Genomic DNA, 17,512 nt, shown 5'->3' on the forward strand with positions numbered 1-17,512 from the left:
TTCATTGTTGTTGTGCTCAGACGCTAAGTCATATCCGACTCTTTGAGACTCCATGGACTGTAGCCCACCAGGCTTCTCTCCATGGGATTTGCCAGGCAAGAATACTGGAGTGGGTTGCCATTTCCACCTCCAGGGCATCTTCCTGACCCAGCTATCGAACCTGCATCTCATGCGTCTCTTGCATTGCAGATGTATTCTTTACCTGCTGAGTCATCGAAGAAGCCCTTCATATTTATTAGCATCTACTTATAAGAGATAACCTTTAGACAAGGAGCGGGCACCATGTGAAAAAGTTTCTGCCTTCTTACTTTCGCAGCCACCCTCAGGAATAGATTGAAGGGTCAGTAACTTGTAAAAATGAAGCTCTTGTCCTTTTATGCCATTATCACATATCCAGCGTCTGTCTTTCTGTTTGTAGATCAGTCCAAGCAAGTCGTGGTTGAGTCCCTCTACATTATCAGCTGCTACGGGACCTTAGTGGAGCACGTGCTGGAGCCACGGCCGCTAAGCACCGCCCCCAAGGTCAGCGATGACACCCCGCTGGAAATGATGACATCTCCCCGAGCCAGCTGGACTCTGGTCAGGTAGGATCTCTTTTCATTTTTTATTACAAAAACTCAACTTTGTTGAGGTATAAAAGATTAAAAGTGTACAATTTGATAAGATTTGACACATGTATACAGCTGTGAAACATCACCATGATTAACAATATAAATACATTGTTGTTTAGCTGCTAAGTCATGTCCAACTCTTCGTGATCCTATGGCCGGTAGCCCCACCAGGCTCCTCTGTCCATGGGATTTCCCAGGCAAGAATACTGGAGTGGGTTGCCATTTCCTTCTCTAGGGGATCTTCCCGACTCAGGGGTCAAACCTGTGTCTTCCATATCTTGTGCATTGCAAGCAGATTCTTTTACCACTGTGCCATCTGTGAAGCTCCACATTATGATTATATCCTTACCTCAGATATTCTCTTATGCCTCTTTATAATCTTTCCTCTTGCCCCTCTTCATTCCTACTTCACCCACTGAGCCCTAGGCAACCACTGGTCTGCTCTCTGTCACTGTAGGTCAGTTTATTAATTTCTAAAATTTTATATAGAATCACAGTGGATATTCTTTTTGTCTTCTTTCTCCCAGCAGAATTATTTTGATTTATCCCTCTTTTTGTCTAGTCAAAGCTGTGATTTTTCCAGTAGTCGTGTATGGATGTGAGAGTTGGACTATATAGAAAGCTAAGCACAAAGAATTGATGCTTTTGAACTATGGTGTTGGAAAAGACTCTTGAGAGTCCCTTGGACTACAAGGAGATCAAACTAGTCAATCCTAAAGAAAATCAACCCTGAATATTCACTGGGAAGACTAATGCTGAAGCTGAAGCTTCATTACCTTGGCCACGTGATTCGAAGAATTGACTCATTGGAAAAGACCCTCATTGCTGGGAAAGATGAACGGCAAGAGAAGAAGGGGGTGACTGAGGATGAGATGGTTGGATGCCATCACGGACTTAATGGACATGAGTTTGAGCAAACTCCGGGAGGTAGTGAAGGACCGGGTAGCCTGGATGCTGCAGTCCGTGGGATTGCAAAGAGTTGGATGCAACTGAGTGACTGAACAAAAATGCCTCTTGTTGCATTTTTTTATAGTTCATTCCTTTTTTAATTGAGATATAATTTATATGTAATGTGTATAATACAATTCAGTCATTAGCCTGGATGCTGCAGTCCGTGGGATTGCAAAGAGTTGGATGCAACTGAGTGACTGAACAAAAATGCCTCTTGTTGCATTTTTTTATAGTTCATTCCTTTTTTAATTGAGATATAATTTATATGTAATGTGTATAATACAATTCAGTCATTTAAGTGAATTTTCACTGGGTTGTACACCCATCACTGTAGTCAGTTTTTTGAGGATGGTCGGGTCTTCGTTGCGGCATGAGGGCTTCTCTTGTCCTGGTGCATGGGCTTGGTTGCCCTGCAGCATGTTGGATCTTAGTTCCCGAGCCAGGGATCGAACCCACATCCCCTTCATTGGAAGAGGGATTCCTAACCACTGGAACACCACAGTCAGTTTTCATCACCCTCCAATGAAACCCTGTATCTGTTAGCAATCACTCTCCTCCAACCGTTTTCCTTCACCCCTTCAGCCCTAGGCAACACCAGCTTACCTCGTGTGTTTGGATTTGCCTACTCTGGACATTTCACGTAAATGGAATCATACAAAATATGACCTGTTGCGTCTGACCTCCTTCACTTAGTGCAGTGTTTTTAATGCCCAGTGATGTTAAGCATGTAGCGGAACTTCATTCCTTTTTTCATGGCCAAGTGATTTATGTGGATATACCACATTTTGTTTATCCATTTATCAGTTGATGGACATTGCCACTGTTTAGCTGTCAAGAATTATGCTCCTAAGAATATTAGCCAAGTAAATAAATATTATAATAATAATAATAATAAATAAAGTGATTCCCCAAGATAAAATGGCTCATCACTGTAAAAATGTTTATTAAAATCAGAGTCCTCCTTGAGAGTACATAGTCATTAGAATTTTTATAATCTAGTGTAAAGAGGGAGAAATAAGATGCAGGACAAAACCTAGTCCATATAGTATATACTGGTACAGGAGAGACAGAAAATTGGTCCTGATGTGTGTGGAGGTGTTAGTTGCTCAGTTGTGTCTGACTCTGAGACCCCACGGCCTGTAGCCTCTCTGCCCATGGGATTTCCCAGCAAGAATACTGGAGTGGGTTGCCATCGCCTGCTCCAGGGCATCTTCTTGACCCAGGGATCAAACCTGTGTTTCCTGCATTTTAGGCAGATTCTTTACTGTCTAAGCCATCAGGGAAGCTATGTATGGAAGGAAACAGACAAAAATGGATATGAAAATCATCTCTCTCTTTTTGACATTTAAAAATATTCTTGTATTGATTTTTGGCGGCTCCAGCACACTTTCCTACTACTTGACTGCACTGGATTGACCTGATCAATATATTATGTGTCAAGCTATTTAGGAGTGGGCAGATCTAATTAAAATTAGTGCACCATCATTGAAATAAGTGGCTTATTTTGGAACTCATGCTAATCAGGTCTTTAATAAGTCTAGCATTAACTGTGTTTTCTTAACCATTATTTTCTGCTTTATTTTATTTTAAAATGTAAATATATTCTAAGAATAGAGGTGGCTAACAGTTGTCAGAAATGCTAACAATTGTCAGAAATTAGGTAAAAATTAGTTGTGGCATTTGAGTTTCACACTTCCTCTCTGTTCAGTGGTTTGACTGTCTTGTCTATTATGTTGGAGGGTCGTCTGCTATTAAACTAATATTGACTCTATGTAATTTGTATGACTCACTGCCACCTTTTTATTCTTCCTAAGCAGATGGCTTTGTGTTTCAGGTTTCAGCACTCCAGCAAGTTCATTTTAATGATTAAAATGATAGTGTGAGTTTATATCAGTGTCTATAAGTGGTGACAGTGATGATTTATATTCCATCTATTAAGCCTGAATCTTAATAATCTTCTGTTATTTCCTTAGAACCCCTCAATGGAATGAATTGCAGCCACCATTTAACGCAAACCACCCTCTGCTCCTCGCTGCAGATGCAGTGCAGTATTATCAGTTCCTGCTTGCTGGCTGTGAGTAGTTCTTAATTTTTTCCTTCCATACACTATTTTGAGCTTTCATCTTAAAATGCTGACTTTTAATGCAGCCATGCATATTACCAGTGGTAATATGGCCAGAGGCCATAAACAATCTGATGGAGGCAAGGAAGATATTTAATACAATACCTCATAAGCTTTAGCACACATTAATTGTGCCTCTGGATGTTCATGTTCCCTGGTCATGACATATACCCTTACTTTTATATAAATTGATCGAGAGTATCTGGTGGGTATTCTCAAAATTTAAAAAAAAAAATAAGGATTCTAGGATATAATAAAGTTTCATAAAATTGGAATCTATTTCTGACATTAAAAAAAAGTTACACACTTTTGGCTGTGGAAATTGTATTAGCAGGCTTTTTGCTTTGTAGGATTTTTTTTTTGCAACTTTGAAGTAGTGATTGCAGCTCCATAAGGATTTTGTTTACTTTTGATCTGGGTTCTTTTTTTACTTAAGGAGAAAAAAGTATACATTGAACTAGAAATAGCCTTCTTTGTAGGTGAGACCAGAAAAGATAATTTAATGTTTATTATCCAGCTTACGGTCATAGAATTAAAAATTCTTTACAATTATAATGCAATTCTGTAGAGTTCACTGAATCCTTAATTTAACTGGATGGCTCTGAGTACTGTATGCTTTTAGGAAATTTTCTGTAAGTCAACACTGACATGTTTTTAATAGAGTTTTGTTCTATCAGACTTAATTTTCTTGCCTGGTTGTATTATGCAGTATGAAGTAAAAAATTTGTAAAACAATTTTATGTTTATAATGTGTTATATATTATACTAGAAACAGAGTAAGTGTACTGACTTTGCACTAAAGTTATGAAGCTCCATAATTGTAACAAAGAATTGGTGGTTTCATTTCTCTTTTACGATTGAATTCACTGATTCTTCCAGCATGTATTTATTGAATGACATCTCTGTGTCAGTAGCTTGTGGTTTAAATGAGAGTAGTATGTTGCTTCTGTCCTCAGTGAATTCAGTATCTAATTTAGGAGACAGATGTTTTATCAAAACATAGAAGAAAGTGAGACAGGTCATCAGCAAAGTGTTACACATGGAATTGTGAAAAAAATGGCTTAAGTTGCTAAACTGTTTACAGAGGGATAGTAGGTAAGTGGTTTTCTGGTTTAAGAAGCAGGGTATGTAAAAGTTCTTAGGTTCTAGGTTATCTCAGCATATATCTAACTCTATCATATGACTTGGATAAAACATATATTGATATATAATGCCAATGTTTATAAGAACATTTTCCCATACCTCTCTACAGAGGTAAGAATAGTTAATTGTTGAATTAAGTATAGTTGACTATTTCAGCATTAATACCGGGTTTCTTTGTTTAGTTATTTTGTGATATACTTTTTATTGATTTGTTTTTGGCTGCACTGGGTCTGCGCCGTTGCAGGCGGGCTTTCCCTAGCTGAGATGAGCAGGGGCCACTCTCTGTAGCCGTGTGCAGGTTTCTCGTTGCAGCGGCTTCTCTCGTTGCAGAGAGTGGGCTCTAGGGCATGCTGGTGCCCTAGTGTTGTGGCACATGGGCTTAGATGCTCTGTGGCACATGGAGTCTTCCCAGACCAGGGATTGAACTCATGTTCCCTGCATTGGCAGGCAGATTTTTTACCACTGGACCACCAGGAAAGTCCTCTTTAGTTATTTTGACAGGTCTGTTACAGTAGACAAACAGTAGCAAGTTCCAAATATGTAGAAAAAGATACGGGCCCCAGAAAAAAAAATGCAGCTATTTCTATTCCTTGACTTGTTTGTTCCGGTGAGTTAAGCTAACCTTATTTTAACAGCTCTAAACACCATTGTCCAATTCTTAGAACTACAGAACCCCCAGGTGCATGGCTGAAGAACCGCCACTGTAGCCCAAGCTGTCAGTCGTTTTCAAACATTGCAACAACACCATCGGAATTTCACTTTAGAAAGAACCCCCTGGCAGTGTTGTAGAAGAGGTTCAGGAGTAGGGAAGAGGTGTGGCCGCTACGTGATACTAGAGCAAGATGGGAGAGTGTTAATTAAGGCTTTTACAGAGAAGACAGAATAAACCTGTGAGACGGTGCACAGCTGGACTAGAACAAAATCAGCCAATTTGAAATAGTCACTGGTGATTGTTTGATTTCTGAATAAAATATGTTATGTGATGCATGTCATGTTAGATGTTTTTGAATTCCAGATGGACTAGCATAGGAATAAGGATGAAAAGGCCAAGTTTCTAGTTCCAGACCACCTCTCATTAACTTGATTAAGTATCAGTAATAATACTTGCTCTTATAAAGGGGTTACTGTGGTCAGTGCAGTGGTGCTCAGCATCATTCTGAACCTTTCTTTCTTATTTCAGAAATAAATAAGAAATATTTTCAATTGAATCTGTAACCTTGACCTTGTTGCCAGATCTGTTGTCTAAGTGACAGACTTCATATGTGTGACCTATATCTCGGTTACATAATTGTTATGTTTCCTCTTATCTAGTGAAATGTTACTATAGATATAACTTAATTTAAAAAACACCTCTGAGATAGGTAATTCTGTAATAATTATTATATTACTTCTTTACATTGGCAGCAGAGACACAGATTTAGCCTGAATTTTGAAGTCACGTTTTCTTACATAAAGAAAGGCTTTGGGGGGACATCCCTGGTAGTCCAGAGGTTAAGAATCTGCCTTGCAATTCAGGGAACATAGGTTTGATCCCTGGTTGAGGAAGTAAGATCCCATATGCCGCGGAGCAGCTAAGCCCACAATACCGCAATTACTGAGTCTGCACTTCACAACCATGGTCTGTGTGCCGCAGTGAAAGATCTAGAATGACACAAAGATCCCACCTGCCACAGTGCAGCCAAATAAATTTTTTTTTTTTTTTTGAAGAAAAAGGCTATTTGATTGAGAGTCCTGGACAAACTAGTATATTTCATGACTAAAGAAATTAAACGTTCAAAACATGGACATCTGCATCAGAGGAGTAAAAGCCGAAATATAATTGGTTAAAGCAATGCTGGAGCCGGTTTAGAGAGAATACCTTTACCTGCCCATCTGTTGAGCCCTTTATGCAGTTTAGAACCTCCAGAAGAAGACTTTCTTACTACCTTCTTGCTTTCTCTCCATTTCCCTTACTGAAACCATTTGAAAAGATGATATTGTACCTGGTGGCAGGAAGTTTTTGTTTTATTTGACCGTGTTGAAAATCTGCAGACTATTGATAATATAGTACTGAAAGTATCTTCAAATATAATCATTTGGAGTAAAACTGTAATGCAAACTTCACTAGTGTCGCCAGCATTTTCTTTGGTTGTGTCTGAATCTGTGGATCAAGTGTAGTAGACTTGTACAAACTCCGGAAGTTGTAATAATACTCAACAAAGAATGATGTAAATGGAAATGCAAAAGGCACTTTGTTGCAGGGAGAAGAGACTAGGAGAGCAGGATGTTTAGCAAGGAATCCCCACCTCCCCTTCCAGCCCTGTAACCATAACAAGTACACTGCTAGTTGATAAACAAAAGTTCTGCATATGTGGCCTAAGGGTCATTGGTGGGCAGGGAAAGGGAAACGCGCCTGAACATGAAAGATTTCTTACCTAAATATAGTGAAGTAAGTGAAAACTCCAAATTTTATATTCCTAACTCTAGTCACCTTTACTACCCATACTATTGAATGGAATGATTCAAAATTGAGCAACTTTGATGTATGAATTGACTCATATGAGCCTGCCCCTTACAAAGTCACTCTGGAGGTGGAATTTACTTCTTTGTTATTAGGGTGAGCCATACGAAATTGCTATTTAGAATAAGCCCAAAAAGTCATATGGTTTGAGTAGATTGATTAGTTTATGTGTGTAGAGAAGATATACAGATAGATGGTAGTCTAATTTTGCTATCTAGCTCAGTGAGGATAAAAGTTAAGAATCTAATATTAAAAAAAAAGTTTTGCCTGGGTCATAAGAAATCTTGGGAATCGTTTATAAAAAGATTACAATAGTGATGATTAGTGATTTTTGTGGTAATAGTATTTTTTTTCCTTCAAGAAAAATGCATAACTGTAGTTACCTTTTCTAAAATAGTCATTTTATTTTAGTGTATTCCTTTGCCAAAAACAAAGATGAGACTAACAGATATCAACCAGCTTTGAATGTGATCCCAAAGTAGATAATACTTTTTCTTTAGTCTGTTTCCGAGCTTCCCAAATTGTAAATTAAAAACAGGGCTTACGGAGTTAAACTGGGGAAGTTTTATTTGGGCAGAAAATAATGTTTCCTCCTTTTCTTTCAGGTGATTTGGCAGCAGCAGTATTTTTAAGTTGCTGACATTAACTAGCTTTGCTGGGGATAGGTCAGGCTTTGAACTTCTAAGATAATCCATGGGTATGTGAGAAGTTCCTCCCTAAGTTTACGGAGTTTTCTTTGTTAAATGGTAACAAAGGATCATGCAAAGGAAATACAGCTCTGATACACACTGAAAATGGCTAAGGCGTATACATGGGATTTTTGTTAACTTTTAACTATCTTTCAAATATAATTGACAAAATATTGACAAAAATTGACAAAACACAGAAATAGTGTGAATGTACTGTGGTCTTTAAAACACATGTGTGTGTGTGACAGCAGTAGTATAAAAACCAGGAGAGTGGGAAATGGAACTTACTGTTGTAAGGTTTTTATTGAATGTGTGACTTCAACATCATTTGGAGGCAAACTGTGTTGTTAAAGAGGTATGATGAAATAAAAAACAAGCCTAAGTGCTGAAAAAAGGAAGTAAAGTGTTAAGAATAAGCAAGTTGATGTAACTCTAAGCAACATCAGTACTCATGTTAGTTATAAATGGCCTAAATACTGGACAAGTCAGAGATTGTCGAGTTGGGTCAAAAAATAAAACCCAGTTATATGCTGCTTAGGAGAAACTCACTTTTTTTAATCAATATTTTTTTATTGATATGTAGTTGATTTTTATTGACATGTATTTGCTGTAGTCCATGGGGTTGCAGAGTCAGATACGACTTAGCAACCGAAGAACTGCAACAGCTGTTGCTTTATAATGTTGTGTTTATTTCTGCTTTATAGCAGAGGGATTCAGTTATACTGATACATGTATATATACATTATTTTTTAAAATATTCTTTTTCATTATGATTTATCATGGGATCCTCAATATAGTTCTCTGTGCTCTCGAGTAAGACCTTGTTGTTTACCCGTTTCATATATAAAAGCTTACATCCGCTCACCCCAAACTCACACTCCATTCCTACCTCAGTCCCCACCCCCTTGGCAACCACTAGTCTGGGAAAACCCACTTTAAACTCTCACTTGTTGCATTCATATTAGACGAAGTAGAGCGCTCCACCCAACAACAGTAGAGTGTGCATTCTTTTCAAGTGCACAGGGAACATGGACAAATATAGACCTTCTTCCAGGCCATAAAACAAGTCTCAATAAATTTAAAAGCTTTCAAGTTATACAAAGTGTATATATTCTGGGACCACAATGGAATTAAATAAGAAAAGATTAACAGATCTCAGGAAAATCTACAAATATATGGAAAGTAAACAATACACTTCTACATGATACATGGTTCATAGGAGAAATCAGAAGGGAAATTAGGATATTTTTAGCTGAATGAAAATAAAAACAGAACACATCCCTATCTTAGACTACTATTCAGGGAGAAAAAAGTAGTATGTTGAAGTATAAATACATGCCACAAGTTGGATGATTCTCAAGGGCATCCTGCAGAGAGACCGTGTGAGGGAGGGTTGAATATGACCATGAAGAAGTCAGTAGATCTTTGTTGGAACAGTTCTGTATCTTGACTGAAGCTGAGGTTATACAGATAAACGTGTGTGATAAAATGGAATAGAATTACATGTAAACACCCCCTCACACTCTCACCACAAAATAAGTGTATGTAAAATTGTATGTGTAAGACTAGTGTAATCTGATTAAGGTCGCTGGATTTTACCAGTGATACTTTCCTGGTTTTGAAAATAGGTGAGATGGCACTAAAACGGTACTCAGGGTGAAATTCATAGAACTAAATGCCCATGTTAGAACATGAAATCAGTGGTGTCAGCTTTTGTATTCGGAAACTAGCAAAAGTAGAGTGAATTATAGCACAAGAAAGGAAATAGTTAAAGATCAGAGTGGAAAAGTAATTAAATCATAAAATTGTGGTATGGGGTTCTTCTCCTTGGAAATTCTTTGATTTGTGGGATTTTAGTTTTCATTAGATTTGAAAATTTTAATGCAGTTATATCTTCAATTTTTTTTCTATCATTCCTCTTTGCTCCTTTTCTGACTGCAATTATATATATGTTCACAACTTGATATTTTCCCAACTCATTGATTTCTTTGCTCAGTTAAAAAATTCTCTTTCCCTCTCTCTCTTTGATTTTGTATAGTTTATATTTCTGTGTATTTATATATCTTTTTTTTTTTTGTATTTATATATCTTTATTGTCATCTCTTCTGCTCTGTCTAGTGTGCTATTTTGTTTAACACATTTGTCATTTCAGAGACCATGTTTTTCATCCAGTGCCATCTGGATGTTCCTTTATGTCTTTCATTTCTTTCTTCATCGTGTACATATATGAACGTGTAGAACATTTATTTTCTAACAGTTGCTTTAGAATCCTGGTGTGCTCTTTTCACCCGGGTTTTGTTGGGGAGCTTTTCTGTTGACTGGTGTTTTTCTTCTTGGTGTGCCTTCCTGCTTCTGTGTGTACCTAATGATTTTTGATAGGATGCTGGGCAGTTTTAGTTTTGCATTACTGACTAGTGGATTATTCTCTGTTCCTGAGAGGTACTCAAGCTGCTGTTGTTGGTGATCAGTCGCTAAGTTGTGTCTGACTCTTTGTGACCCCACGGACTGCAGCGCACCAGCTCTCTCTGTCCATCACCATCTCCTGGAGTTTGCCCAAGTTCATGTCCATTGAATTGGTGATGCCATCCAACCATCTCATCCTCTGCCGCCCTCTTCTCCTTTTTCCTTCTCAAGTTACTTGGAGTAAATTTTGTTCTTTATTTTTAAGCTTTGTTATGGACGATTCAAAAAATAGCCTTTTGCTTAGGGCAAATTAAAGAAGGAAGAAGTTAATTCTTGGTGGGGATGGAGAGAAGTGGCTGAATTTTGGAGAAATTGAACAGGCTTCATCTGTAGGATTGGGGACTATATGAGGTTACTGAAGAAAAGTAAAGAGAAATGGATGACTGGCGTGAAGAGAAGGTTATATCATTCACTGAAACACTAAGAGAAGTATGTTGCCTAGAGTAGGAGAGAGAATTGCTGATTACAGTGTTGCCTCTGTTTTGGTGCATGTAGTATATTTGTTGTTCTGTCACTCAGTCACATCCGACTCTTTGAGACCCGTGGACTGCAGCAAGACAGGCTTCCCTGTCCTTCACTATCTCTGAGAGTTTGCTCAAACTCACATCCATTGAGTTAGTGATGCCACCCAACTATCTTGTCCTCTTTTCCTCCTGCCTTCAGTCTTTCCCAGCATCAAGGTCTTTTCCAGTGAGTTGGCTCTTTGTATCAGCCGGCCAAAGTATTGGAGCTTCACCCTCAGCATCAGTCCTTCCAATGAATATTCAGGACTGATTTCCTTTAGGATTGACTGGTTTGATCTCCTTGCAGTCCAAGGGACTCTCAAGAGTCTTCTCCAACACCACAGTTTAAAGGCATCAATTCTTTTGGCACTCAGGCTTCTTTATGGTCCAGTTCTCACATCCATACATAACTACTGGAAAAACCATAGCTTTGACTCTAAGGACCTTTGTTGGCAAAGTAATATAGCATGGTGGTAATATTCCGTAGGTTCTTGGAGATAACTCAGAAACTGCATCTATATATACTCCATATGTGTATTTATAGATTTGAGCTCCTTTCTGAGATTTTTTTGGATTATAATCAGTAACTGATGTAAACTTTCTCTGAAATAATTTTATCCCAAAGAGAATTTAGAGGGAAGAGATGAGGTTCTATTATGGTATAGACATCATAACATTTAAAAACTCAATGTAAATCACTCAAAAAATCCACCTGAAATGTTACTTTTGAATAGCTGGACTGTCTATTGATATATTGACTTTCTAAAAATGTTGTTTTACTGATCACTTGGACTTCACTAGCACTTTTGTTTAAGTCTTTATGTATAATGAAGTAGATGATACCTAAAGCTAGTATTGACATTTGTCTTCTACCTAGAGCTGTGAAGGGCTTGAAGGACTTTCCTGGTGGCTCAGATGGTAAAGAATCTGCCTGCAGTGCAGGAGTGCCAGGTTTGATCCCTGGGTTGAAAAGATCCCCTGAAGACGGGAATGGCAACCCACTTCAATATTACTGCCTGGAGAATGCCATGGAGAGAGGAGCCTGGTGGGCGGCAGTCCATGAGGTTGTAAAGAGTCAGACATGACTTAGCAACTACCACTTTAGAACTGTGAGGAGCACAAGTAGGCAGCATATTTAAGGTTAGATTCTAGAGCTCTTGATTTTGAGCTAAATTTTGTGCTGCTGGCCTACCAGCTACAACCGTGAGAGTAAAAATAGGAAATGTTTTTCCTTGTAATAAAGTCACACTTCAAGGTTTAGAGTGAAGACATTTTTAGAGTATTTTACTATCTTGTTTTATTGGTTTTGTAATACAATGGTGATCTATTTTGAAGATACTGGTACAAAAAGGATGAAAAAAGTACTGGTCTCCTCTACCATGGTCATCATCAGTGCCCTGGAAAAGCAATTAAACAGGCAGCAATTTTCTGAGCCGCTCTCTTTAGAGTGTCACGTTAGATTTACCCTAACATCCTGGATTGCATCGCTGTTGTGGTATGTACCAAGTATGGCAGAGGTACTCAACAATATTTCCTTGCATTGTCCATAATAAATATTTGCCCAAGAGTTGGTAGGGTGGAAGGGGAAAGAAAGAAATGTTTTTCTCCTGTAGAGGAAACTTGTAATGTAGAACTTATTTATAGAGTATTTATAGTCCATTGTTGGGTCTTTGGGTGTGTCATACTGCTCTATCTAGGTCTGAATATCTGCAGTACTTAAAACACCACTTCATATTGAATTATATTCGGTCGATTCTCTTATTTATACTTAATTTTATCAACTGACATATGTCCTTCCTTAGAGAAATGATTTTAGTGAAATGGTGTTTTTCTCCAAGAGACATATTATCTGTTTGAGAAATATTGACCCTGAATTTAGCTATATATATGCTGTTTAACTTGAGGAACATTATGAAATTCAATACATTTTCTTCCTCAATGAAAATATATAGTTTATCAAAAAGTTCAGTTTACTTTCTTTCCCTTTGTGTTCATGGGATATATGCTTTTTACTGATACTCATATCTTTACATAGATCTTCACACCTGTGGAATTGAGTTTCTCTGTCATTGAGTTGAGTTTCTCTGTCATTGTTGATTTGTTGCTGAGAGGTGTCAGCATCTCTGTCATTGGTTGAGTTTCTCTGTCATTGTTGATTTGTTGCTGAGAGGTGTCAGCATCAGAAGTCCTTTCTATTACAACATAAGGACCTAGACTTCATTTTGAATTAAATCTTATTATTTCTGTCATTTGCTTTAGTGTTCATCATATGGGGAGAAAAAGTTCTTATGTCACAACACCATCCTGTTGTAATTGTTTTTTAAAATTGAAATGAAACAAAAGAAAAGTTATTATACAGGGTTGTTTTATTCTTTTAGATGTCTTTTTTCATTTTACAAAATTGTGAGTGTTATTACAACTTACTATTCCTTTAAGTTTTTTTATGACATGCTTTTTCCCCAGGTACAATTGAGTATATTCATTTCCATTTATGCTGTTAATATTCATTGCCATTGAATTGGCAGATTTGGCTCAGGTAGAGCATTGCTTCTGATAGATTAAAGAAAAGTAATCTATTGGTCATAAAGCCTCTAGTCCATGAGTACCACTGCTTCTGATATCATTTACTCTGTCCCACCAGAGTTTAGTGGCTCAGATGATAAAGAATCTGCCTGCAACGCAGGAGACCCAGGTTCAACCTCTGGGTTGGGAAGATCTCCTGGAGAAGGGAATGGCTACCCACTGCAGTATTCTTGCCTGGAGCATTCCATGGACAGAGGAGCCTGACAGGCTATAGTCCATGTGGTTGCCAAGAGTTGGACATGACTGAGCGACTAACGCTTTCACTTCACCAGAAGTTTAAGGTTCTTCTGTTCAGATACTGATACCTCTGAATGTGCGTTTTGTTAATTGGTGGTAGGGATACAAGATGGAGGGTGTGGGGGTATCTGTTTGCCCTTTCCTCCAAAAATAAGGGGCCAAAAGAGAATGGTCTGTGTCTGCTCACCTGCAGTAATGTAATGGGTTGATATTGGTGGGAGCTTGTAGTTTGATGTGCCATCACTTCCATCAGGAAGGTTAATTGCTAACAAATGACTAAATGGGAATTTAGGGGGAATGGTACAACAGTCTGCTGTGTTGTGATGACGGGAGTTGTGGCGCCATTTCAGGGTCACTATTTGTATCTGTCTATCAGCGTTAGGATACAGTTGTTTCTCCCAGTTTCAGCCTTCTCTATAGAATTTCTGTCAATTGTTTGACTCCATTAAGTGTGCAGAGGAAATAAAAGCCTGAATGACCAATCCACCAGGGGCTATGGATAGACCCTTTCATTGTCCATACTTGGAGCACTGCATTAGGTCTCATTATCCATTTATAATAAGCGACCTCTGCCCCCTGGGTCATTGAAAAAGATTCAGTGTGCTTTTCTGACACATAGGGCACCTTTCTCAGCAGACACATCGAACAATGGGACGTCTGGTAGTCTGGAGGGATAGTGTACATGGCAGGTTTTTAAATACACAGCCTGTGCCAAACCACTCTGGCAGTTTGCTCACTCATGGTTCAAAAATGGGCTAAGGGGAGCCTAATATCTGGAATATGAATGCAGTGTTCCTTTCCTCTTTTCTTTCTTTCTTCTTCTGTTTTTTAAAAAGTTTAGTTTTAATTGGAGGATAATTGCTTTACATGTTGTGCTGGTTTCTGTCATACAACAACATGAAATTTTTTTTTGCCTTGTTTTTCAGTTTTGTGTTCTAGAAAGGATTTGCCTTCATCTCTGCTTGTGCATTTCCTGATAGAGAAATATGGAAAGATTTGGATACAGTGAATGGATAGATGCATCATTTTGGAAAGTATTTGCCAAACATGCCCATGGAAGTTATCTGTGATCCACTGAAAATCTCTCTTCTATTCCCTGCTCTGCCCAAACTGGTAGGGATTGAATATCCCACTCAAAAGTTGGAGAAAGAATTTGATCCTTCCTTCATCTCTCTAACCCAGATTCATTCTATCATATGAATTTGGGCCAGCTACTTGAAATCTCTGCTCATCTTTCTCCAGCCCCCAGTACATAGACAGATGTAGGGAAAAGATGAAGATAACATAGTGACTATTGGATGAAATATATATTTATATCTTATCCAGTAATGAAGTAAGAAAACTGTCATGTTCAAAGCGTCACACTGTGTCAGCTGAAGGTGGCCTTCTAAGAATCTTGACCTCTCGTTCCTATGTGACCCTAGTGCAGTGTCTTGTTAATTAGTCGTTTACCTGAAGGATGTTGGGATAGGGAAAATAAAAGATTGAGAGCCACTTCTTTACCAGTTCATATGAAGAAACATTATAAAAGTATTTTTTAAGTTTAAGATGCATACATTTCATTAATAAAGCCTTGTTCCTCTCTCTCAGAAGCTTACTTTGCATTTAGTGTCACGTATGTTGGCTTGATCAATTTTTTAAAATATATGAGACACACAGGCACTCAAAGAAGCCCAGTTTAGTGCAGTGAACTGGCAGCTACGCTGTCCAGTCGACCCCAGGTGTCTAGTTCAGTGAAGCAGTTTTCCTGTTAAGTGATGAACTGCGCAATGCTCCCTGATGCCTGGACACAGAGGTGTCACCTCCAGAGAGTAACCGTTGAGCTCCAGCACAGATTTTTCACTCCACACCAGCTATGGAAAACCATGTAGATGGCAGAGCTCTCTCCATGCCAAGAATTAATATATTAACTGGATTATAGCACCATTTGACAAACTGCTTACTAAATACATCAAAATTGATTGGACATTCTGTATTTGAATTGACAAATGGCTGCATTAGGAGAAGGAGGGAAATCCATTAATTATAGCCGCTCTCAACCATAGGAAATATAATCATATAAATATAGATTTTGTTAAAACAAAAATCTCTACTTCATGGTAGCATTGCTTATGTGTTTACTTGCACCTCTTTGCTATTAACAGAAGGGCTGCTCTTGGCCACTGCCCTTTAAGTAATAAAAAAAATAATAATTTCTGCAATGCTTTATGTGCCAGTCTTTTATGACTGCGTGGTAGCTTTTAGTTCTTAGTCACAAAGAATAGAAAATACAAGAGAAACGAAGCCTTTCTGCTCAGTTCTCAGCTGTACCCCTGTTTGTCTATCTTGCCCTTTGTATTCTCATATTATTTAAGTCAGAAGCTTTACTGTTGCTTCAATGATGTGAAATGAAGTGATCATCACTCAACTTCGTTGTAGAAACAGATTTTTTTCTCACAGTCTTTCTTAATGAAGGTAGCTGAGTGACCTTGGCACAGGGTGGTAGGTGAATGCCCTTGATTGTCCCTCTCCCGTTTGAATCTTTTCTCCTTATTGTTGTCATATGACAGGAAGCCTTCTGCCATGTGACTCTATGGAAGTTGGTGGAGAGATGAGAAACACTGAACTGCCTTTATTGCCTTTATGCCATTAGTTCCTTGCCTGTTCTACTATGCTTTCTTTGTATTTTAAAACCACATGAAGAGCCTCAGAACTTCCCTTATGTGATGTCAAGTTTGGGTCAGAGCTGAGATTATAAGGAATATTTGGGGGTTGGGCATTCTGCTGCCTTCCAAGGCTGTTTTCTAGGTGCCAGTGGTCCTTCTATGGTTATGCCATTTATACCTTTAAGTATGAAACCAAACCAATATTTTCTAAAATGAAATCTTCTAATTCCTCAAGGGTATTATAGAGAATGTAAAGTGTGGCCCAAAGTACTTTCTTTTCTCTTACTGCATGGAAGGCTTCCTTGAATGTCTGTAACTTGCTTATGTTGAGACTTCTGACCAAAGTTATTTTTTCCCCATTGTTTGATAGTTTTGTATGGTACCTCTGATCAAGATGCATAGATATTTATTAAGATAAGAAAATGATTATATTAAGATATGAAATAAAGAAATCGTGGAGACTAAATCAGTGATACAGTTTATATTTGGGGATAAACAACCCTCAAGATGTTTTACATGAAATTTTTAATTTAAAATACTTACAGGTAAAGACATCATGAATTGGGAGCTTCCCTTATAGTCCAGTGGTTAAGAATCAGCCTCGCAATGCCGGGGACACAGGTTTGATCCCTGGTTGGGAGCTAAGGTCCCAGAGCGGCTCAGCTCACATGCTGCAATTAGAGTTCATGCACTGCAGTGAAAGAATTGGTATGCTACAGTGAAGATCCTACGTGCTGTAACTAAGACCCAACGTAGCCAAATAAATAAATAATCATAATAAAAATACATCATGAATTGAAGCAGTTCATACTTCAGGCTAAGAACATGGTCTTTGGAGTTTGCAGTCCTAAATTCCATTCCTGCTGTTTGCTAGCTGGGTGATGTTGGGCAAATAACTTAATGGCTCTGGGCTTTAGTTTACCTACCATTAATGTGGAAATTAGTAATACCTACCTTATAAAATTGTTTTTGGATTAAATGAGGTATTCATCTAAAAAGCTTCACACATTATCTTAGACAGAATGAAAAATAACTATAGATTAGCTTTGTGGGTGGGGTTTACAG

General features: G+C 38.2%; 1 protein-coding gene across 6 annotated transcripts in view; it reads left to right on the forward strand.

Annotated features, from left to right (window-relative positions):
* The window catches only part of BCAS3 (BCAS3 microtubule associated cell migration factor), a 576,922-nt gene that overhangs the window by 263,059 nt on the left and 296,351 nt on the right, over nt 1-17,512 (forward strand). For all 6 annotated transcript variants that reach the window (XM_065910780.1, XM_065910783.1, XM_065910782.1 and 3 more), the window contains 2 exons: nt 419-584; nt 3,536-3,636. In XM_065910780.1, coding sequence (XP_065766852.1) covers nt 419-584; nt 3,536-3,636 — 267 coding nt within the window. The remainder of the gene's footprint in view (nt 1-418; nt 585-3,535; nt 3,637-17,512) is intronic.

Source organism: Muntiacus reevesi, chromosome 18 (assembly GCF_963930625.1).
Source record: "Muntiacus reevesi chromosome 18, mMunRee1.1, whole genome shotgun sequence".
NCBI lineage: Eukaryota > Metazoa > Chordata > Mammalia > Artiodactyla > Cervidae > Muntiacus > Muntiacus reevesi.